The sequence below is a fragment of the Serinus canaria genome, chromosome 3, assembly GCF_022539315.1.
Source record: "Serinus canaria isolate serCan28SL12 chromosome 3, serCan2020, whole genome shotgun sequence".
Classification (NCBI taxonomy): Eukaryota; Metazoa; Chordata; class Aves; order Passeriformes; family Fringillidae; genus Serinus; species Serinus canaria.
In genome coordinates, this window is record NC_066316.1 from 51,784,960 (window position 1) to 51,808,478 (window position 23,519).

The window sequence follows — 23,519 nt, forward strand, 5'->3', positions numbered from 1 at the left end:
GGGGCAAAGGTTCTTTTCACAAGCAGCATTCTAAGTGCATGCATCTTAGAACTTCCTCATTTTCTGGTCTTCACAGAACCAAGGCTCTCATGAGAGGATTTTGAGTTTATGAAAGGAGTGCAGGACTGATCCTGCAAAATTTACACTGGCAAAATTCCCGCTGAAGTGAATGCAAGTAGGATTGCAGGACTGGGGCCTCAGTTCATATCTATTCATCACTTTGTACAGAAAAAAAATAATGTGTTTTTTTAACATTTATGGCATTGTGTGTAGATGGTTTCATTTTACATTGTCATGCATTGTTCCCATTTTGTCTTACCTTATTAACATTCATATTTCATTCAAGTTCACCTCTTTCTCATCTTTATTACCAGCTACTGTAAATGCTACTACTCCTACACCACCCACTGTCACCACTAACATGCCCGATACTAATAGAAACGATAAGCCAAACAATGGTAAGAAATCCTGTGTTACATTTTTCCTTGTACTGTGTCTAAAGCAAATTTGTTGTATTTTAAGGTGTGTTTTTCCTACCATCATAATGTCAAGGGTCACGTCTCCGTTTCTGATCTCATTTACACTGAATAACTCAGGATTAAATCTCTGGACCATGTCAGAATGGTGTAAATGAGGACAGAACCAAACTCAGTGTTATTTGTTTCGTGTTTACCTGGCTCTTCTGTGAAAGGGACTAACTTTGTGTCACCCCTTGCATTTAACGATGCAAAGAACGAGGGAAGGGAGAGGGATGTTTAGAAAGGGTCCAAAAAGAAGCATGCTGTTGAAGGGTTCAAGGCTGTAGGTTGTCAGACATTGTGTGGCTCCTGCTTGTGCAGCCAGGCTGGTAGTAGGCTTGGATTGTCTGTTCCTCACTAGTTCCTCGCCATTCCTCAGGCGCAGGAGCCAAGTGGAACCATTCCTATGGAGCAAAGCCACTTCCACTGAGTCAACAGAAATCTTTCCACTGACTTAAAGAAGAGTTGGATCAGACTTTACTAGGGAAAATGTTGACAGTATCAGATATCGTTTACTTTTCATTTAGAAAGATTAAGGGAAAAAATAAGGTAGTAAATGAACCTATTATTAGCACAGGAATAAAGCCAGGATTTCTTTTGAGGCTTTCTCAAATTCTGTGATATCACTGTCTCCTAAAGACTGAGCATCATTTTGTGAAGTGCTGCTAAAATATTTATTAGTTTGTTAAAGCTGGTTGTTAAACACAGAGGTAGATTTTGCCAATTTTCATCAGAGGCCTAAATGTATATTTTTTTAAGATTTATTTTTTCAGGGTACTCCACAGAAATAAATTAGAATCTGGGTGGGGTTTGTGGTTTGGTTTTTAGGTTGCTTTTTTTTTGGTTGAGTGTTTTTTTTTCCCCAATCCATCAGTTGTTACTGTAGGATTTAAAACTCTTGAAGTATTTTTTTTCTTGGCAGATATTTATTGTACACTGGCAATCAGGCAGTACAGTGCATAATGTGAAAGAATTTATCTGAATCCAGACTGTTTGGTTTTAATAAGCTGTAGAAGTAAGAAGAAAATATTGAAAATTTCTTCCAAGTCGTGTTTGCTTCTTTTTTATGGAGCCACTCACAAATGTTCACCATGAGCAGTTAACTCTGGTTTTTTAATGACAGAATGAACTAAATCTTATTAATATTAGTATGAATAAAAAATAGACAATTAAGTCCTTTCTCTAGCTTTGAAAGTCCCAAGAAAAAGTAGGAAGACTATGAAAATAAGAAATAAGCCAAGCTCACTAGTGGTAGAAGCAAATTAAACTTTCACTCAGCTAACAGGCATCATTTTCCACTCTTGGTAAGTTGATTTTTAGACCAAGAACAAAGAGTTAAGTTACATATATTTTCTTTAATCCATTAACTATGTGGCTTGCTACACACAGACCTGCAGGAATTCAGACTTCCTGCTACAGTTATCTTCAGAATGAAGAGAAATTCACCTGAATTTTCCCATTCACGACCACAGAGGCAGCAAGAATCTAAGATAGAAGGGATCAAAACAATAGGAATTATCTCAAGCCCAATTATTTGGCCAGTGAAGCAAAGGCCCCTGCATTTCAGTAAAAATTCATCAGATGATAACCCAGAGAGAAAAAACGCATACAGCCTCTTCCTTCCAACTTTGTCCACACCAGCTTCTTCTGAGGAGAATGGCAACAAAACCTCATCTGCTTATACAGAAAACACCAAGCTAGATTATACTGTAATGGATCAGTTGCCAATTGAAAATATTTTGAATTATTCTAGAAGTCCATTCCGTGGAACTTCTGGTGCAGCAGATGCAGTTACAGAGCCCCCTGTGAGTGCAGCAGTTCCTCTTCTTCACAGCAGAAATCCCAGCGCAAAGCTAGCAAGGACTTTGGCAAGTAGGCTCCATCTTTCTGACTCTGAGCCATCGTTCCACTCTCCTGTTAGCAGCAGCAGCAGCAGCAGCACTGTTTATGAACATGAAGAAGAAACTCCGTGGATTTCAGCCTCCAACAGCGACACAACCAATTTCGTGCATACAAGCAATGTCTTGGAGCCTGTGAACTGGTGGAATGAGCCTGTATTTCACCATCGTATCACCTCTGATATTCAAGAGGACGGACATCGTTTTCTTTCTAGCTTTTCTGTACCACCTACAGATGAGAAGCCACTATTCCAAAAAAGTAGGTTAGATTTACTAGACTTGGCACCTGACAATTTTTACCTGGAAATGGTAGAAGGCGATGCTGACAGGAAAATGTTTTCTACACTATCAGCAAACAGTGAATTTCAGTTTAGAAAATCTGTGCACATTAAGGACCGTCATTCAGCAGGCATTACAAATTTAACCTCTGTGGAAATTCTACATGCAAAACCAACAAGTTTTTTTCAGATCATGAAAAAATCATACACAAAATTTATGCATGGCAGCCAACTGACAAATTCAGTCCAAGGACACAGTAAAGAACTATTAACATTTTCATCATTTCTGGTAGAACCAGGCTGGACAAGCTCAGCATTTAAGCATGTTGTAACAACCCTGCCTGTTTATCAACAGCTGTTGACTGACACATATTTGAAAAGTGACAGCATATTTATATCTAGTAGTAATTACTGGTCTCATTATTTACAGCATTCATTATACTTTGAAAATCCAAGTGAGACCCTTAGAAATGGAGCACTGGAGAACAATTTGGATGCATTTCATGGTAGTAATGAAAATGAAGAATCATCTTTTTCCATATTAGAGCCAGAGAACATGAATCCAGTTGCTGACTCCTGGGATTCAGATTACTTGGATTTTCCAACAAAATATGTAGATATATCCCCCTCTTTAAGAGCAAGTTTCTGGACTGTTTCCCATCATTTGAAAGAAGCATCTCAAGTGTTTTCTGGGGAGCCATCGGAAAATTTCTGGCTCTCATTTAATAAACTGCTTTCTTCCCCAACAGAGAGATTGAGGTCCATTAGTTTATATGCTAACTCTGACGGTATCTCTGAACAAACATCTGCCATTAGATTTGTAGGTCACAGAGCTGAAGAAAGTAATTTTTCTAGTCATGTATCAACTTTGGAAACACAAATCTTTAGTTCATTAATTCCAGGCATTTCAAAGAGAATTTCAGAAAGTACTGGCTGGTCAATATCACAATTGCAGTCAACAATCAACTTTGCAAACCTAACTGTGACTTCCCACAGTGAATTTTACTTTGATTTTCCTTCTCCTTCCCTGGAAGCACCTTCCATTCAGTCCTCTGTATGGGCACAGGGAAGCCCTTTTGATCAGGTGCTTGAAAACTCTGCAGATAGTTTGCACATGCAAATTCAAACTGACATAGTAAGTGATCAAATTGACATGGCTTTCCTAAGCAATAGGCATCAGCCTGTTTCTGTCTTTCCAACACACTCAGGAACTCAGCCTTCTGGTTCAAGGGATAGCCGTGCTCCTTTCTTGATCAGAACATCTGGGGCTCAGGTCACTTGGACAGTTCAGAGTTTGACAAGCAGTGCAAGAACACACAAAACACAGCAGTCTCAAAGTCTTCTGGAGAATGATACTATAACAAATACCATTGATAAACCAAGAAGTAAAGTTCAGAAAGATGCAGGTATTTTTTTAAAAAGCATCAGTTCAACAAGTTCTGACTTTTTTCCAGTGTCTTTGGAATTGCAGCAATTTCTTCATTCAGAGTCTGAATTCAGAGACAGCGTAACTCCTAACACCTATTCTACACCTCCACTCCCACAAAGTTTTCAGAATCATCTTGACTCAATTACTCCAAGCTTGCTCCCTCAGTGGGACGTAGAAGAGTTAAACTTGCCAACAACAGAAGCACCAAGAAATTATCTAACTGTTTTAGGGCAAGACTCCATTGAAAATCAAGCGGACGGTCCAAGATACTCTCTCTGGGCAGTGGAACAAGAAATCATTGACAGTGATAAAGGCACAAGGGATTTTGCTGTTCTGACATCAACAAACATACCGAGGCTTTCTGAATGGAATTCAGAGGGGGAGGTGTACAGACCCTTCAGCAGGAGCAGAGAAGCAATATCTACCATTACTGCTAATGCCTTGCATTTTGAAAATGCTGATTATGGACGCCTTGCAAATCTCTCTTCTGTCCTGGAATCATCAAGAACTGCAATAATGAGTGATGTGGTACCTTTGCCATCTTCTTACATCAGAGTTTTTATTCAGCACAAAGAGACCATCTTGACAGGCACTCTGACAACTGCTGCAGCAGCCATCCATCACTCTCTCGTGCAGATCCAAACATCACTTTCTTCTGTGACATACCACGAGTCATCAGTTTCAGCCCATGTTTATTCCTTGGCCCATTTACCATCTGGGACAAGCCAAAACAGCACCTCTTACCCACCACTGAAACAACTTTCTAGCTCTGCTGCAGTCCTTTTGCCTTGTTTGTGTGACTTCTTCACTGAGCTGGGCTGCCTGTGTCGAGCTGAGTTCCACTACAGTATGTCAAGCTGCTAAGTTAGATGTAGAAAAAAACCCAGATCATCTTATCTGTTAGATATTCAGTTTGTAGACTGAATGTAGAAGTAGCTCTCTTTCATCCTTTAGATGTAGGACCATTTGGCATAGGAAAATGTTTTGGAATAATAATATGATTACAGTAGAAGGGAATTTGTAACATATTAGTGATAGTAAATGTCATTAATGTGTGATTTCTCATATTTGTATACTTCTCTAAGACAGCTCTCATGAGACTGTGAGGATAATTTACTGGTTTCCATGTATTTTATATGATTAAATGACAATTTATTGTTTGAGAGTATATTAATGTTTTTTACTGACGTATTTTTTGAGGATTTCACTTTCAAAAATAGAAGATTTTTCAAAACTCAGTGTTTGAATAATAAAACTCAGTGTATCCCTAACAGAATTTTTAAAAATACTCACATTTGATTCATCATTCTATTTTTGTAGTTGGTGGTGGGTGTAGGGAGCATTGTTTTCAAGGCTATTTTTTCCTTTTTTTCCAGATTTTCTCTGGCTACTTTTCACCAGTTTTATGAACTTTTTTTTCTTTTCATTCAGCATTTTGAGATGGGATTTCAACTGTTTAATTTGAAGAGGGATAAATAAGTTTTCATTTTTACTATCTACTTTACAGTCTCCTGAGAGTATTTTAAAATGCAGATTAGTTCTAGTTCTTTTATTTTGCCTCATTAAAACATGCTTTGGGTCAACATCTGATGGAGATCTTGAATCTGTTGCCTAGTTTGTAGTTACTGTGTATGATTTTTAAAATGCTTTGCACATTCCTATATTAAAGTGATTTTGTCACTATACATAATTATCTAAGTAAGGTTATAACTAGATATATAATTACATATGAGTTTTTGAGTATCTAATGCACACTTTCTGTATGTGTGTATCTGCATGGCACATATAAAAAGTACATTGCAGATTTAAAATTGAATATGTGTTTATACAGAGATATAAACACACAAAGAACATCTAGGTATTGCCAGTGTTTTCAATTTGCCCAAAGTCCAAATTTCTACTTCCAAAGACATAATTTTTTAAAAAATGATCACAGTAATAATAAACTAAAGCACATATTCAGATTAAACTATGCACATAATTTGTGTGCCTCCTCAGGAGAGTTAAAAAAGACAGTCAAGTAAAACAAAGTTCCTTCTGCTCATATCAAAAATTAAATCATAGCTAACCAAGGAAAGTGTCTAGTAAACCATCTTCTTTACTGTTTTATCGTTAAGGATTTTTTTACCAATCTTAATATTCATATAATTAATTCCATATTGTAAAGAAAGAACAATTCTCCAACCATTTCATGAATAGTAGCCAATTGGAAAATACTGACATCAAAATTTTTTCCAGGTGCTTTTGCTTCAAGCTCTTGTACAGTAATTATCTATGAAGTTGTAAAATTATGACATTTGCTCCACTTAGAATAAAAGGTCTTTTTGGAATCTAAATAAAGATTCCAAAAGATGGAGCAGTTCCTTTCCAATCTGAGACAGAAAGGGATTTCTGTATAATTATTGTCATGTCCTGCTCCGTCCTATATAGTGTCTCTGTAAGATTTACATAAGATTAAATAAATGCATGTATCTGTGAACAAGACCCACAGCCTTGGTAACAGCCCCAAACCAAGCAATGCCACAAATGCACATAAATGCAAGTGAATTGATCCAGAAGTTCTTAAACCTCCCCCACATCCTGGGAACTTTCACACAACTAGAGCTTACAGAATGTTTAGTAGCTTAATGAAAAAAAAATAGGCTTGTGGAAAGTACAGACTTTTAACACAGAGCATAACTATGAAATGAATTGATGTTATTTATTAGATGTGAAATCTTGTAATGCTGCCTACCCACTCATGAGCTTAAAGAGAATTTATATTTACACAGTGCCATTTCAAAACAGTTTTCTGAATATAAAATTGCACCAAGCCAAGTGTTACACATTTTGTTACTGAAAGATGGTTTGTTCAGCTGCCAGTTTTGTAAAGCTAATATGGGTTCTTCTACTGTCTGGCCATTGCCAGGCCTCAGAGCAAGCCTGTACTTTGGAAACAAGAGCTCTATATCCCTTCTCACACCTAATTCTGTCCTCAGTTACCTTGCTACATTTAATTGATGAGCTTTATTTGCTCTCACAATATTTAAACTCCAGTCTCCAGTGGTTCAATTCTGGAACATATAGCAATATTCTAATATGCCTAGGATCAGAATTTATCTGTGTTTACAGACTTCATTAATTATAATAGTTTTAAATATTCCTGACACTGTCATGAACTTGACATTAGAGGCATATCCAAAATACTATTTATACGTGTGTTGTCTGTGAGTTTCCATGTCACATTTCAAGTGCCTCTGAAAATATGGAAGGGGAGGGAATTCTTGTCAAAATCAACAGAACTAGTGAGAATGGGCCCAAACCTGCAGGGGTAATTTATTTCAGAGATTAAATGCCATCAAGAGTGTGAGGTGGCCTTGTAACTGGGGTTAAGCACAATTTTTATATTAATCATGAAGCTAAAATCTCATTATTAAAAAGCTAAATTTGCTCAGTTTCTAACATTATGATGCCATTTTTAATGGACAGGTGGGCTGTTCTACAGGATATCTATAGTTGTCTCTAGTTCCAACCCCAACTCGGTGTCAAAAGTACATGATGTCGTTGCAGAATGGGTAAGTTAAGTTTTCTTTCCTTTGTGATTACATATATGAATCTGTCCCATCACTGTTATCAGCTGGAAAAAACATTTAAAAAAAAAGAGACTACCAAAAAAACTCTTCACATGAGTTCTCCAAATATCTTTCTTTTATTTATTTGTGCAGTAATAAATTCAGGTCTAGCTGGGGCTCTTCAGCACTATGGGTAAAATTTGAAATGTCTGCACTATATTAGCTAGCTTCCTAAGAAATATAGATAGTAAGTGAGATTTTGGAAAGTATGGAGAAATCAGAATTCTCCACAAAAAGAGGTACATGTCTGGGTTCAAACATCACTATTCTAGGAGAAAAACTTTCTCCCCAAGTGCTCATATGGTTTTGAAGCTATATTGTGGCAGAAATTATAGAAACACCAGGCAGTGTTGAGTTGTGTGAAGCAATAAACTTTTCCAATTTATCCTAATGTTTGCTACTTCAAAAGGTTTCTGTCATAGGTCAGCTGCTGAGGTTTCTAGTAGTCCCTGGTTTTTCAGCCCATTTTAGCAGACATAAGCTTGTCTCTGAGTGAGGAATTTTTGAAGCTCTTGCCTCTAGAAGTTCTTTTTGTCTGAATAAAGATATTCTCTGTCCTTTTTGACAGTTGGCATAGTCCCACTCACACAATTTGTAAAATCTTTATACCAACTACTTATGTAAATATGCAACATCATGAAATAGAGCAACTACTCTTTTTTCTTCTTTTTTTTTTTCATTTATAAAACCTGGAGATTTCAGCTATCAGAAGCTAAGAAACCCATAAACCAGAATATATATATAAAATAATCTACAGAACAGAATTGCAGTCATGTACACCTGCCAAGACTGTTCCCTTAGCAGCAGTACCCAGGCAAAGTACATAGGTGCCTGAGCCAAAAGAAGCTAGGAAGGTGTAAGAGCATGCAAAGGTGTCTCTTGGAGGAAAACTAAGCAGATGTTGAGCACTCAGAATAAATAGTACAAAGGTCTGCAAAGAAGATCATCCTAAGTTTTTTGAAGACTTTCAGGTGAAAATTTAGCCAATAGCTTTTTCAGTAAATCTGTTCTATTCAAAGTGTATCTGAGGATTTAAGATGTGGAACAGAGGGAGAGCAGGAAAAGGTCAGGCTCCTGTGCGCTCACCTATTCACTCTGTCGTGACCTTATACAGATTTCCTTCTGCCCGCAAAAAGCCACATCTCTCACTACCAGTTGCACAACAATCACCTCACTGAAAAGTGAGTGTTCTCTTTGATTTGCAAAACTGAAGGGGATTTCTCAAGGGGCAGAAGAGTGACATTCTAACACAGCTTTAAGCAACAAAGAGCCCCAGTAACATCTCACAATTCATGTGATCAATGTCTTCCTGTTTTTCAGCTGAACCGTACTTTCCAGAACTGGAATTACACTGTGTATGTGGTCAATATCAGGTAAATTAAGGAGGAAGATATTTATGCTGTATTCCTTTGGAGAATTAATCCACCCTAATAATTGTCTGTTTCTTCCATAGCATCCACCCTGCCTCTGTAAGAGAGGGAGCCAGACAAAAAAGAAGCATTAAAAGGTAATAGTTTGAAATACATTTTCTCAACAGAGGCAACAGCTGCTTTTGCAAGTGGCTTTACAACAGGCTTTATTGTCTATTATTGGATTCATTGCCTATTATTTGGCAGATGCTGCAGGTCTGTAAATACATGACTGCTGGCAATATCAGTGTTCTGAATGTTCTTAAAAACCTAATAGTAGTTATCATGTTTGTTTTGGTTTAAACCTATCACACTTTAAACCCTAACAGACAATTTGTTCAGAACTCAGATTTCATCTGTCACAAAACTGAATAGATACGGGATATTTAAGTTGTACAACACACCCAGCTTTCTTTGGCAACAAGCTTTGGTACACTGGTATCTGTCCACTGCATTTATTCTCTTGAACCAGACACTCTTGAGTTAATAGACATCTTACTAGATGGAAAACACTGAAAAATCAGGCTAGAATTGAAAGCTAAACGAGTGTGAGTTAAACTATTTACCATATGCTCTCATTTCCTGACTACTGCTGGGCTTGGAGGCGCTGGAGTTGGAACGACCTCAAAGGCAGCCAGAGAAAGTTAGATGGGTCAACCCCCTGAAAATCTGGCCTCCATGGGCTTCTTTGAAAGCAGCAGGCTGATTCTGAGGGATGTCTGGAGAGGGAGGGAATCTTAGGACCAAATTAAAGAGAGGAAACCAAAATATAATTAGTCTTCTGAGGATGGGGCAATAAGTGGGTATGGGATGTATCTGTTTGAAGTGCAGGCAAAAGTCCTGTTAAGAATTTTAACTGCTGACTCTTGAGAGCTGCCATGATAGTGGCAGTAAAAGTTGGGCTTTTTAGTATCAGAGACCAATATTCCCAATTTAGTGGTGCTTTTAGTTTTCAAGAGTTTGCCCTGACATGAAAAGATCTGTAGAAAGGTAGTATCTCCTTCCCACATAGCCACAGCAGAAAGACAGCTTTTATTGGCAAAACCTTTTAACTGGTACCCTGTTATCCCAGTCTCTGAATGGGCTATTTTGCTGCTTGACCTACATTTCCAGTAGGGTGTAGTGATGTGGGTAGGATTTTTTTTCACACTTCTAAATGATATGGTTATGGCAGCAAGGCCTTTCAAGTGGAGACCACACCTCAGGTCTTACCAACAATCCAAGACTGCTGAGGAATGCACAGCTTTCCCCATCCTTATTCCTGTATCTTTTTAGGAGTCTAGCAGCTGAGCTGTACACCTGATTTCTTCTTGTCTCACCTTCCCCCCATCCTGACCTCTGTTTTTTTTCCTTCTCCCCAGTCTACTCAAAAAAAACATCGAAGTGGCAGAAAATATTTTAGTAATTTCCCTTTCCCTTTCCTTTCCTTTGCCTCCCTTTTTGACATACAGTGAATATACTATTAAATTACTTCTCATAATGTATTACTCTTATGGGGAAGTAATCCCATCTCTATTTCTTTTGTTCATTATATGCAATTTCAGAGGCAGTGGAATTGCATGTTCATAATATGTCATTTTTCAAAGAAGGCCTCATCTAATGAGAAACCAATCTTCTCATGGGCTCTAGTGCTCTTTGTGTCAAGGTCATATAGCATTTCTTCATCATTCTGAATAATTTAGTGTAAATGCTGGTCATGTCACACCAAATTTTAGTGTTCTTCAAATAATCAGGAGTGTCATGATGTGAATGTTCTCTTAAGAAAACAAAACAAAACAAACAAAAAAAACCCACCACAAAATAAAACAAAACAAAAAGACAAGTCAGGACCGTGCTCAACCTAGAAATGCAGATGGGATGAAGCAAGGATAATCAAAAATTTAAGTGAGCTACATGATACATGACTAAAAAAAAATTACACTTTTTACACACTGTGTATGTACTTAGAATACATACATAGAAATATATATATGCATACATATATATATTTCTATGTATGTATTCTATATATATATATACATACATAGAAATATATATATATGCATTATTTTCTGCCTTTTTTCGTATAGCTTTCATGTCTTGAATACATTTTCATGCATCATTTACCTCTTAAAGAAGAAGCATTTGAAAAAAAAATTGGTTAAAGCATGTTTAGGTGTTCTGTGTATATTTCTATGAGTGTACATCCCTCCCTTCTGAAATCAAAAAAGGATCAGCTTCCCAGTAGTCTTCAGTGTTCCTGGATTTAGTCACCAGTTCCTTACTTCTTTGAGGCTCACACATTTGTTACTGAATTTTGTGGGGAAGAAATCTGTTGAATTTTTGAAGATTCATATATTTTTTCCTACTGCTTCCAGATAATTGTGGTCAAGATTCTTTGCTAGACTTTCCTTTGATTTTTCCTGGATAGGATTCTTAGGAAATCCTACAAGATGCTAGGGTAACACCTGAGAGCATAAAAGATTAGCAGTTTAGAGGATAGAAATTCTAAATACCTGGTGCAAGTAATGGTAGTTCCTGACTGCCCAGGTGATTCACTGAAATGTTATGGCTGAATGTAACTTGCTCACAGTGTGATTTCATGCAGTTACTATTAATTTAATGTTCCTATAAATTGTTTCTGTGGAAAGTTGCCCTATTTTTTCATTTAGAATGGTCAAGGATAAGTCTGTTGTAGTCTTAGACATTCTACTATTTCCCTTAGTTTTTAGGTACTTCTTGTTCTATTTACCTTCTTGTTCATCTAAACAGAAATTCACTCCACAGTTTCAATTTAAGACCTAACATAGAAATATTATGGCCTTAACTTTATCTTTTACAGAACTGAACATTTTAGTCTTAACTCTTAATTCACTAAGCCTTATTTCTCTTTTCTGATTTTTCTACAAGATCACAGCCTTCTTTTTTCTAAGGCAGTATAATAATTCTTAAAATTGTTCTTTGAGAAGGTTTTTCCTCTCTTTACATGAATTCATATTCTTGTAATTCAGATCACATATTTTTTTCATTCCCTTTGGATTAGTATTTTATACAGCAGTTTAAAAAAAACCCCAAAACCAACAAAACAACATCCCCAAGCCTGTTCTATGCATTTTGCTTTGCTCCACCCGTATTTACCACACTGCTTCCTCACCAAGGAAATTGAGCTGTCACTCTCCCCACCTAGTGTTCTTGCATGTGAAAGAGGAAAAATCGCTAGAGAGAATGATTCAGACAAGAAATAGTAGCTGGAAGTGGGAGGTAGGAAGCTGGCTTTTTTTGTCACACTAAAAATAGGTGTTTTCCAAAAAAATATTTTGAACTACTGCATTCTGGAGAAGAGCAAAACAAAACAAAATTATTGAAGTGGATTGCTGCTCTTTCATTGCTGTCTTGTATGAGCTGCAGAAATCCAAAGTACACCTTGCTTGCTGGGCGTTTATGTACCCAGTGATGAGAGACAGTGCCAAGTCCAAAAGTGCATATTATTATCAGCACCTCTAATTCTGTGACATCTCTGGATGACAGCAATATGTATCAAGCTAATACTTTGGTAGATTATTAACTACTTTAATAGACAGAGTCTTATAAAAGCTATATTTGACTTTATGTCAGTGTTCAATTTTTCCCCTGTTTGTACTGTTTCTGCCACTGAGGGCAGCCATTCAAAACAGACAGGAGTTCAGCATGAGCTATGGATATAGCTGTTTCTTTGTGCCCATTATTTTTGCACAAACCTTTGAAAATGAAACCAATTTGTGGATTTTAACCAAGTGAATCAGTTTTGTAGATAAACTATAAATGTATTTGTTTCTTTCATTAATTCTTTGTCTTTTATGACTCTGCAGCTTTGTCAAAACTTCCTGTGACAGTTGCTGCTCCTTTTCTCAGAAAAGTCCTACTGATCCTTGGTTTTGTCAGATGACTACATAGGGCTGCCTCACAGTAGGGGAATTGGTCTTTAATAAAGAGTTCAGCTCCCTTGCTTCTCCTTTCTTCTCTTAATTTGCAAGCAATTTTGAGAATTCAGGCCCTAATTAATTTATGAATTTTTCTCCACTTAACATACAGTAAGTTTATGCTTGTTCCAATATCCACTGCTTGATTGTCATAATTTTGGCCTATTTCCAGTGCTGGGTTCCTCCTTCTATGGGAAACGATATCAATGTTAGCACTGTTAAACATCTCATCCAAAGTAAAAACTACAGTGGTAGCCATCTGCATAAAATCTGCTAAATCTAAACAGAAATCCCTTGTCTTGGAAATGAAAATAGAGAGGAAAGCAGTTAATCAGAGCTACCCATGCCCAGTCCTGCTCTTTTGAAGTCTGTGGGAGTTTTGCCACCAATATTAGTGAGGCACATTCAGGCTCCTGCATGCTGAGTTCTTGGGTGTTGTTTTGCTTAATGGAAAGTAATGCACTTGGATAAAATGTTAATTAATTAGATTGTGTAATAGTTTTAGACAAGAGGTAGCACCACTAGAACAGCATAATTTTGGTTTTCTAGTCCTAAGTAAAGTATTGGGCTTTTTAAATTCTTTGTAGATTACTTCAAATTATTTTTTATTAAATAACTTTGCTATTCTTATTATAAATTATGAAATCTGTGATGTCTGTTTTTATTTCAAAAGTTTTCTGGGTTTCTACCAGTGAGGTTTTATGAAGGATTTGGACCTGGCCCTCCTCTACTCCACACAACTTCAAGTTCAGTGTTAGTGAAGGTAGTGAGGGACAGCCTTTGCTCGGGCTGAGAAATATTTTAAAATGCTACATAACATGTACATTACATGTAATATTTGTATTTGAAAAACCAACCAAAAAAGAACCCAAGTGAAAATCCTCAGGTTTCTCCACAGTGCCATGCTGGCATCTTGTGTCCATGACCTGTGGAGAAAGCCTTCATCACAGATGGAAAAATTTGGGATTTCCTTTTGAGTGACTGAAGGATGATCCCTTCTTAGTCTCCTGCTGAAGCTTCCTGCCCTTTTCCACCTTCCAATGCCTTCTTTTGTCTTTATACTGACTTTAAACTTTAACTAGATTTAGTGATGATCTGACATTGTTCGATGCCATTTTTAGAAAAGCAGTGTATTGGAGAATAGGGAAAGGGGGTTTTCTTCATTGTTCCAGAACACGGTGCAAGTGTAGCCAAAAACCCATTTCAGCAAAGACCAGCTGTTTCATGTGAGGGATTCCAGGCCTTTCTGGTTTGACTTTGCAACATTCTCTAGTAATGAATAGCCTTCATACCAAATTAGCACATATTGTAAGTGCTTTCTGTTGAAAAGCTGTAGTTGATTGTATTCCCACACCAGATCTGCAAGGAGGAGCAAGACCCAGAGACACAAGCCAAGGCATGAGGCACGACCATGGTGCTTCCAAAATTCTTCTGCTACAATGGTCAATAACTTAAAAGGAAGGCTTAGGATGCTTTTATTTTTAGTAGTCCAAAAAGTAGCTGCAATTTTTAGTTTTGTGTCATGAAGTCTCAGATTTTATATTCTAACTATAACATCACCTTCTCCAGGGAAAGGAAACTCTTCATCCTTGACATTTCTTTGAATGTGTCTGTTATGTCAAGTCATTTTTTTTTGCTCTCTGTTTTGAACACTTTAATGTGCTGCAGTCAAAATCACCTCAAGTAAAAGATTATTCACAACTCAGATGCTTCTGTGGAATGCTTTTAGTTTTCCTCTGCTTTCAAATTTATTTCTGTCTTACTCTGTGAGTTTTCTAATGTTTTGTCTGCTCTTTGTATTGCATCTTCACTGAGTGACTTATGGAACAGTCAGTTCTTTTTTGTCTGTCCAGTTAATGCGAAGCAGTTAGAAGTGTTACTGTCATATTTTCTGGAAAAATCCCTTTGCTCACGATTTCTCTCCTGGAAAGCTGAGAAGCCTCAGATAAAAAAGAAAACAATAGTTATCTCATTGCTTTGCCTGTGTTTTGCTGCTTTAAAATGTATTTGGAGATTGTTTGTCCAACAGGTGGTTGTTTCATTAGTTTCAAGTATATGTAACTTAACCAATCACAGTCAAGCTGTGTCGAAACTCTAGAAAGAGTCACGAGTTTTCATTATTATCTTTTAACCTTCTGTAAATATCCTTTCTATATTCTTTAGCATACTTTAATATAATAGTCTTTAATATAATATAGTATCATGAAATAATAAATTAACCTTCTAAAAACATAAAGTCAAATTCATCATTTCCTTTCTCTGTCTAAAAAACCCCACAAACACAAAATAAAACCTCACAAGTGACTCTTTGGGCCTACCTGTGTGGCCAGTCTTCAGTTATAGCTATCCATCACCACTTATCTTCAGAGAAAACATAACCATGAGATTAGTAAAGAATTTAATGTTGACATTTGAAAACTATTTAAAATATGCCAGAGTAGCCAGCACTGAAATTCCCAGGACTTTTAGTGGAAATTTAGATTCCACAAGTATTTCGGTTCTTTAAAATTAGTTCTTTATATTCTTTAAATCAAGTTATACTAACTCTGAAGGAAATTAATAGTGATTTGTGTAACAGTTTGACAACGACAGTAATCAGTATTAGCTCAGCCTGTCTAGTACGACAGAAAGGAGAAATGTGCATTGCTGATTATCAGCTGCATGTCTCCAGGTGCAAGGCAGGCTGTGCTGCCGGCTTCCCGCGGTTTGTTAATCCTTCCTCCGGGCTCCTCGCAGGGCGCAGCAGCGCGACCACAGCCCGTGTGTAGGCACACTGTCCTGGAATAGCTCTGAGTCACGCTGCCAGAGAAGAAAGCTGGCTTTGTGGTCCGGGCCGTGGCAGCACAGGCTCCACCACCGCCTCCTGTGCCTCTGATGAGGATGCAGCTTCGTAAATTGCTCTCTGTGAGCCAGCTTAGCTCAACAGACCAGGACCAAGTGGGATAGACACTGGTCTTCCCAAGCTTTCCTACTTGCTCCAGCTGTCACCATTTCAGTTAAAGAAAAGAGAAACATACTAATCCCTGTTGTGTTTACCTACACCACTGTCCATTTTTTTTAAATTATATTGATGGCAGTAATGGCAGTACAGGTTACTATAGGTGATGTGGAATTTGTAACTGATTACTGCTGTGAGAGTCTATCTACCTTTATATGTCACACAATAAAACATTTAAAGCTGAGTGTAGCAAATCCAGTGACACCAGCAGAGCACGGCAGCATTGCCATTTATTTGAGTGCAGGCCTACTGTTTCCCAAATTAAGAATTTGCTCTTCACAATTATAATGTTTTCTTTCTGGGATATGAGCATGACAAAAGTGGAAGGAAGCACTGAACTCCATGTTGCGTCAGCTGTCAAGTTAAAAGGTATTTATTTAGTCTGGGAAGCTAGCATGAGTCATTCTGAAAAGTTTGTGGAAATTGTTTTCATCATAATATGGAGTAGGCTCTTATTATACAGTATACACATACTTGTGCTTTAAGAGTTTCTCAGAAAACAACAGATTGGTTTAAGGGATTCTTTTTGCCAGTCTTCTTTTGCCAGTCTTTTCTTCCTCACAATCAATACTTTTTTCTGTAATTTTTCAATGTAACTGCAACCAGTTCTATCTCATCTATCATTATCCCTTCTATTTTGTTGGCATTGTCCTTCCTCAAAGGTATGGATACTAAATATCATTTTGGTTATTTGGGAATCCTGAGACAGGAAGCTAAGCAGTAGTGGTGACTGTTCAGAATGTCTGTTCTGCAGCCAGAGTGCTGAGGTAGGGAGTGGCATCAGTATATTAAGTTTTCCTCTTCTGAAGTAAAGGGAATAGATGACTGAAGCCAGAATCTTTTAGGAAAGATGGTTAAATGCCAGGAGGCTCTGGGGCAGAAGTACTGGAGGGCTGAAGGAATTGGCAATCCTGTAGGCAATTTCCATACTTCTGCTAAAAATAAATGCCGTAATAAATTTGTACTTGTAACATATCTGAGGTATACAGAAAAAGCCTGCTAATGCATATCCACCCTACTAAGGCTATTTGCCATATAGATGTTAAACACCCCACAGAGACCAAAGGAATGTTAGGAGGAACTCAGTATCTCTGGGAGCAGGGAAGGAGAGACGTGGCCTGAGACAGCTGGAATTTCTCTGCTAAAATACATCCACTGGGAAAGGAGAAAGCCAAGCCTGCAGGTGGTCACATTTTATCTTACTTCTCCGGCAACATGTGACCAGTAAAACAGTGAATCTGTCAAGAAAATTAGGCACATCTGGAAAGTGTAGTTCTGAGCCGTCATCATGGGAATGTCTTTCTGAAAGATTTTTGTAGTTGAAGTCCTGGTCTATCTGGGAAGGAGTACCTGAAAACCCTACTGGCCCTCTTCAGCACCCCTACAGATTTATTTCGGCTGCTCTTCTTCCCGTAGTCCCCAAGCCCCTTTAGCTGACTGTTGCTTTCTTGTGGCACAAGGGGCCACAGGTGAAAGCTCCCCTGGTGGGTGTGTGCCCTGCTCACGGTATGTGTGCTGGCAGTGCCACAGCTCACCAGGCTGCCAGGAACAGCTCACACGCTCCAAAGGTCTGTCTTTATTCAGGCTGATGGGTATCCAAGGGCAAGGCTAAGATGAAGACAGCCCAAAGCATGTTTGCTTTTTCCTTTTTTCCACATTTTGGCTTCCATGGACATCCAATGTTCCATGCTTTAGAGGCTTACCTCCTACTAGCCAGAGCCAAGCAATGCTCTTGGGTACCAACATATTCTCATCTCCAACAGTTCCTTTTGTCCCAGGAGGAAACTTCTGTGCCTTCCACTCTGGGCTTATTTCCTGTGTCCTGCTAGAACTGGTTTGCTGTACATGATTTCCCTTCCAAAAAAGCAATGTTTTTGGACAAGGGTGGGGCCTGTTTTATTTTGTTCACAGGAAAGAGTCTTGGGCACTTTGAACTACTTCTGATGTCCAAGAAAGTAGCAGTGGGCTACAATACAGAAACAGCTATTAGTGCTCAAACTTCGATTAGTCATCTGAGGAACTCAACTTTCCTAATTATGACTAAAAGCTTCAGAAGTATGTCAGGGTGTTTTTCACTCCATAAAAAAAACTTGAAGGATTTAAATGTTAGGCATCTGTTCTTTGTTAATCTCCTAGTCTTTCTCTGTAGTCCAGAGGTGGATCCTCTGGAGGATGGCTAGTCCCACCCTGACAAGTTTTGTGAGGTGGGATGAATCAGCTCATAAGTTCCTAAGCCATTAGCAACCAGATGTTTAAAATTAATTAGGACCTATTTAGAACTCACAACTCTATGGTTTTATCTTCTGAACTCTTCTGAAAACATTTTTTAGCTCTTCTGATGAGATGCTTTTTAAAGGTAACTAGGAGATTAAATTTCCCAGCCATATTTTCTTGTCATGGCCCTATATATACAAAAATACTAATTTACAGATAATGAGCAACACTGTTTTGGTGACACTGTTCCATACTCAGAAAACCAGAGTTGGTCAGATATTTTTATTTCCACACATTTGGCCTCTGCTCTCCCGACTGAAACACTTGGATAATTTTCTTTGCAGTTTTAGTGCTTTGGCTCTTCTGGTTTATAATTCTACCAACAACATCAATTTAGAAGAAGAAGACATCCGACAGAAGCTCATAAGTAATAATCGAACCATGGAAGAGGGATATCAACTTCATGCTGTGGATGTTGATCCAGTGGGTAAGTTGTGTTCAGCTTTGTTACACAAGAAATTTTTTTTGCTTGTTCATAAATAAGCATCTTCTGTATTAAAATAATTGCAGATTTCCAAACAGTATGATGGTTTCAGATTTTAAATTGTCCCTATAAATCTACTTGTTCCACTAATCTCAAGGAGCCGTGCTCAAAATACCACTTTTAATACAAACAAAGTTGTTCAAATTGCTTTAGTCAATGTCTTGTTGTCTGGTTGAAAGAGGTTTGGAGGTTCCTGACAGCTGCTCTGGTGGTTTGAGGATAACAAAATATGCTTTACAGCCAGAGCTAAAATGAGACATTTTGGGCCTCCAAGGCCCTCATCCCCACTTCTCAATGGTGTTTGTGTTTCTGACAACAGTTGCCCTTAATCAATCTTCTTTTAGCTCTCATCTCTTCCCATTCAGCTTCAACCAAAGATTGCCCTTCCTTTGGAAGGGAGGAGGTGGAGGCTGCTGGAGTGCAGATGGATGCAGCAGACACATCCAAGTCTTACCTCTGAGCAGCAGCAGCATGGATGATCCCCCATTGTGCACCCCTCTATTCCCACTCCTTTGCAAACAACCAAGCATTTCATTTTAAGACAATTTTGTGCTGTAGGCTGGTTGATGAGCTGAGGACAACAAATGGAAGATGATTAGGTGAAGAAATTTACTATTAACACTGATACACTCATTTTACAGAAAAATGTTTAGCTGAAGAAAACCCTCCAAACTATTTTTGGCCAGATACCAGGCCTACTGTGACCAACTTCACATTTTGCCACGGGAGCTCAGTTCAGACTGCATCAAGAACCTGGTAGGTGTGCAAATATATGAGAAGTTTCTGATGCTTCTGAACTCTGGTTATATATAGTTATTATTTAGTCATATATAATGGTTGCCATTGGCTGGTATTGTATTTCAGAAAGATTTTTTTCTATACCGTGAAAGATTAGGTAGGTGCAGGAATATTTTGTATTTCATTGATAGGAAAAAAACTCATCTACCACTTTTATAGGGCATATTGGGGCCCACAATTAATACATGTTCTCCATAACTATTAAAATAAAATCTTCCTACAGAATGAAACTGTTTTACTCAAGTCATAGAATCATAGAATGGGTTTGGGTTGGAAGGGAGCCTAAAGATCATCTAGTTCCAAACCCCCCTGCCATGGGCAGGGACAAGTTGCTGAGAGCTCCATCCATCCTGGCCTGGAACACTTCCAAGGATGGGGCATCCACATCCTCTCTGGACAGCCTGTGCCAGTGCCTCACTACCTCAAAGTAAAAAAACTCTTTCTAATATCTAGCTGAAACCTGAAACCTCTCTTTCAGTTTAAAACCATTTGCCATTGTCTGGTCACTACATGCTGTTGTAAAAAGTCCCTGTCCAGATCTCTTGTACCCCCTTTAGGTGCTGAAAACTCCCCAGAGCTTTCTCTTCTCCAGGATGAACCCCAACTCTCTCAGCTTCTTTACAGGAGAGGTGCTCCAGCCCTCTGATCATTTTTGTGGGCCTCCTTTGGACTTGATCCAGCAAGTCCACATTTTTCTTATCTTGCAGGCCCCAGAGATGGATGCAGCTGGATGCAACCAGGATGTGGTTGGCTTTCTGGGCTGCATCTTCCACCAACATCCCAAATTCCTTCTCTTCAGGGCTGCTTTTAACCCGTTTTCCTCCCAAGTCTCTACTTGTGCTTGAGATTGCCCTCACCCACATGCAGGACCTTGCACTTGGCCATGACCTTTACGTTACCAAAGCTTCAGATTTGCTACACTCCACCACTACTATCTAACTTGTGTAAGAATTAGAATAAAATTCTATGAAGATGAGATGTGTATTTGTTTTAATCCAAAACACCTCATCTCATTAGGGGGAAAGTAAAAGAAATTGTGAAACAAATATTTTGCCAGTAGTTAGTAATAATTGAAGGTGGGGATAATCTTATACTTAAAGACTTGAACTTGAGTTTTTTAAGGGTTAAGAAATTTTCCCTAATGTAAGGGGTTTTTTGCAAACATCTACAGAAGACTTTGACTCTGTATGTCCATTTCCCATTTGTAAAATGGGAATATTATTACTTCTGTTTATATATTACCAAAACGTTATGGCTTTGATCTCCTTTGAGTGCTGTAAACATGGTTATGATGATGCAATATTAATTAATTCCTTCAGTATTTAGGATGATTACTATTAAATGCAATATATTAGTCTTATCCACCCACATTACATCTGGAACATGTTCTGAGAAGACCAGATCTGTTACTTTTTCCAAATAGTATGGTAACATGGATATGAATCAGCTTTGAGTTTCAGTGCCAGACAGGAAGGCAACCCGCATTATACTTAAATAACTCACTTCCTCAGCCTCCTAATCTTGTACAAGAACTGATTCTGACTGACCAACTTTTGTTGTAGAGTGAGTACTGCAGAAATCAAATTGGTTTTATGTCAGAGCCTCAAAATCATTAAAAATTAAGGTTTCTGGCCTTTGCTGTCCAAGTATTGCTTATCTTTATTATTCATTTGTGGTCTACAAATGATTGTGTACAGCACTTCTCATTAAAAAAAAAAAAATTCCTGTGTTCTGCCTGGTGCTGTGCCTTCCTTGCCTCTGCCTCCACTACCTTTTGCCAATATGGAGCACTGGTGGGATTTGTTTGGAGGGAAGAGGAAGCTCTTCTAAAATCTCTTTTAGTCATCTGCATTCCACAGTAGGTGATTACCTGTGCTGTTACAATAAATGTGGTCAGCTGAGGAATAATGTTTTTTTGTCATGTGCTGAGTAAAGGGATAATTTTTTCCCTTTTACCATCCGTCTTTTTTCCATGCTGTAACAGCAAGTTTGTCTTTAAAGAAAACTGAGGCAGAAGTGTTTTTAATTTTGGAGCCCTTTTTACAGGTTGGCAAAGCTGATTAAGGGACTAGAGCATCTCTCCTATGAGGAAAGGCTGAGGGAGCTGGGCCTGTTCACCCTTGAGAAGAGAGGACTGAGGGGACCTCATCAATGTCTATGACTATCTGAAGGGAGGGTGCCAAGAGGATGGGTCCAGGCTCTGTTCAGTGGTGCCAGGCAATAGGACAAGGGGGAATGAGCAGAAACGGATGTACAGGAAGTTCCACCTGAATGTGAGGAAGATTTTATTTACTGTGTGGGTTACCAAGGACCAGAATAGATTGTGCAGAGAGGGTGTGGAGTCTCCCTCACTGGAGTTACTCAAGTACTGCCTGGACTCAATCCTGTGCCATGTGCTCTGGGATGATCCTGCTTGAGTTGGACAGTTGGACCAGGTGCCCACTGTGGTCCCTTTCAACCTGACCCATTCTGTGATTCTGTATTTGGCTATAGTAAGGCTTTCAAAAACAACAAAAAGGGAATCTTTATATCTGCCCCTAACTTTGGACCTGGATCCAGTAGTTATTTACCCTAGTTTTTATTGGTGGAATAAATTTATACCTTCACATGGCTCCTGTGCATGTTCTTATGAGAGGCAGTATGTCTTGCTATTGGCTAGATCAAAGCTGTTTATATAAAGGAGAAATTATAGAAATAGCATATGCCTAGACCATAATAGGGGCATCATAGTTTGTCTCAATATTTGGGTCTTTCCTGAAACACAAAGCCAGAATTTCCAGAAATTTTCAGAATTTCTGAAAAACTGAGGTTTCTCTCAGCACTATCAGTTAATCAATCATATACTTTCACTGTCAAGTATATATATTGTGTTTCACTAGGGGCCATTTTGCTACAAATATTGGGAATTGAGAAGAGTGAACCACTGAGAAACCTACATAAGAATTATGAAATATTTTTGTAATTTTGCTATGATATTTGATGTGAATTTTCTCATTTTCCCTCTTCAGCTATTTGGGTCTGCAGAATTATACATCATACTGGGGTCAACCTGATCTTAGAAATTGCACAGGTGGGTATATTAGTGTTGGTCTCTGAAAGAACATATTTTCTCTTTATGCTAAGTTGTTTAAAAATATTTCTAAAAACATCAGTGCAAAGTAAATAATTGAACTCTGGGTAAGTACACCCAAGTTCAATTCAGCTCACTCATTTAGAGCTCTGGAAAGCAATTACTGAATTAAATCAAACTCTTCAGGCAATTTAATCAAGAGGAAAGGAAGGTGGTATCTTACCCCTATTTGATATTCAAGTTAGGGCAAATTTTTAAATATTTTCAATGCCTGCCAGGGGAAAGGCTCCTGCTCTCTTCACTGGACTTACAATCAGATATTTGCAGATTTATTCTCTGTTTCTAAAATACCCTTTTACGTCATTTTGGCCATGAAAGAGTAATAAAATAACAGGACAACAATGTTATGGTCCCTTTTTTAGTGCCAAAGTTAGTGAAGAGAATTACACAGTCCTATGTATAATGTGCAGAGCACCTACAATAAGCTCTTGTTCTGAATTGCTGTCTTGGAGAAGCTTCTTTTGGTGTCCCAGGGAGCCTGGCTGCCTAACTCAGTCAATTGGGTACTTGTACTCAGATTATATGAAAAACATCATGTCATGTAAAATGAATATTCCACAGTAAATCTATCAGGAACATGTATTAATAAAAAAACAACCCACAGCCAGCTGCAAACTAAAGAAGGCTGATCTTTCAAAATCTTATTTGCAAATTCCATTAAATCTCAAATATTTTGAAGTTGTTAAAGGTTAGTGTTTATATTAGTTTTCTGTCCAGGTGGCATTAAAATTACAGTTTTAACATGTTTTGCCAT

General features: G+C 38.1%; 1 protein-coding gene across 6 annotated transcripts in view; it reads left to right on the top strand.

The window, feature by feature from the left end:
• The window catches only part of ADGRG6 (adhesion G protein-coupled receptor G6), a 111,122-nt gene that overhangs the window by 56,332 nt on the left and 31,271 nt on the right, over nucleotides 1–23,519 (top strand). For 5 of the 6 annotated variants that reach the window (XM_009095310.4, XM_018920018.3, XM_018920020.3 and 2 more), the window contains exons 6-12: nucleotides 375–458; nucleotides 7,592–7,677; nucleotides 9,055–9,107; nucleotides 9,188–9,241; nucleotides 18,638–18,780; nucleotides 19,479–19,593; nucleotides 22,644–22,705. In XM_009095310.4, coding sequence (XP_009093558.1) covers nucleotides 375–458; nucleotides 7,592–7,677; nucleotides 9,055–9,107; nucleotides 9,188–9,241; nucleotides 18,638–18,780; nucleotides 19,479–19,593; nucleotides 22,644–22,705 — 597 coding nt within the window. The remainder of the gene's footprint in view (nucleotides 1–374; nucleotides 459–7,591; nucleotides 7,678–9,054; nucleotides 9,108–9,187; nucleotides 9,242–18,637; nucleotides 18,781–19,478; nucleotides 19,594–22,643; nucleotides 22,706–23,519) is intronic. The other variant, XM_018920017.3, reaches the window with a different exon arrangement.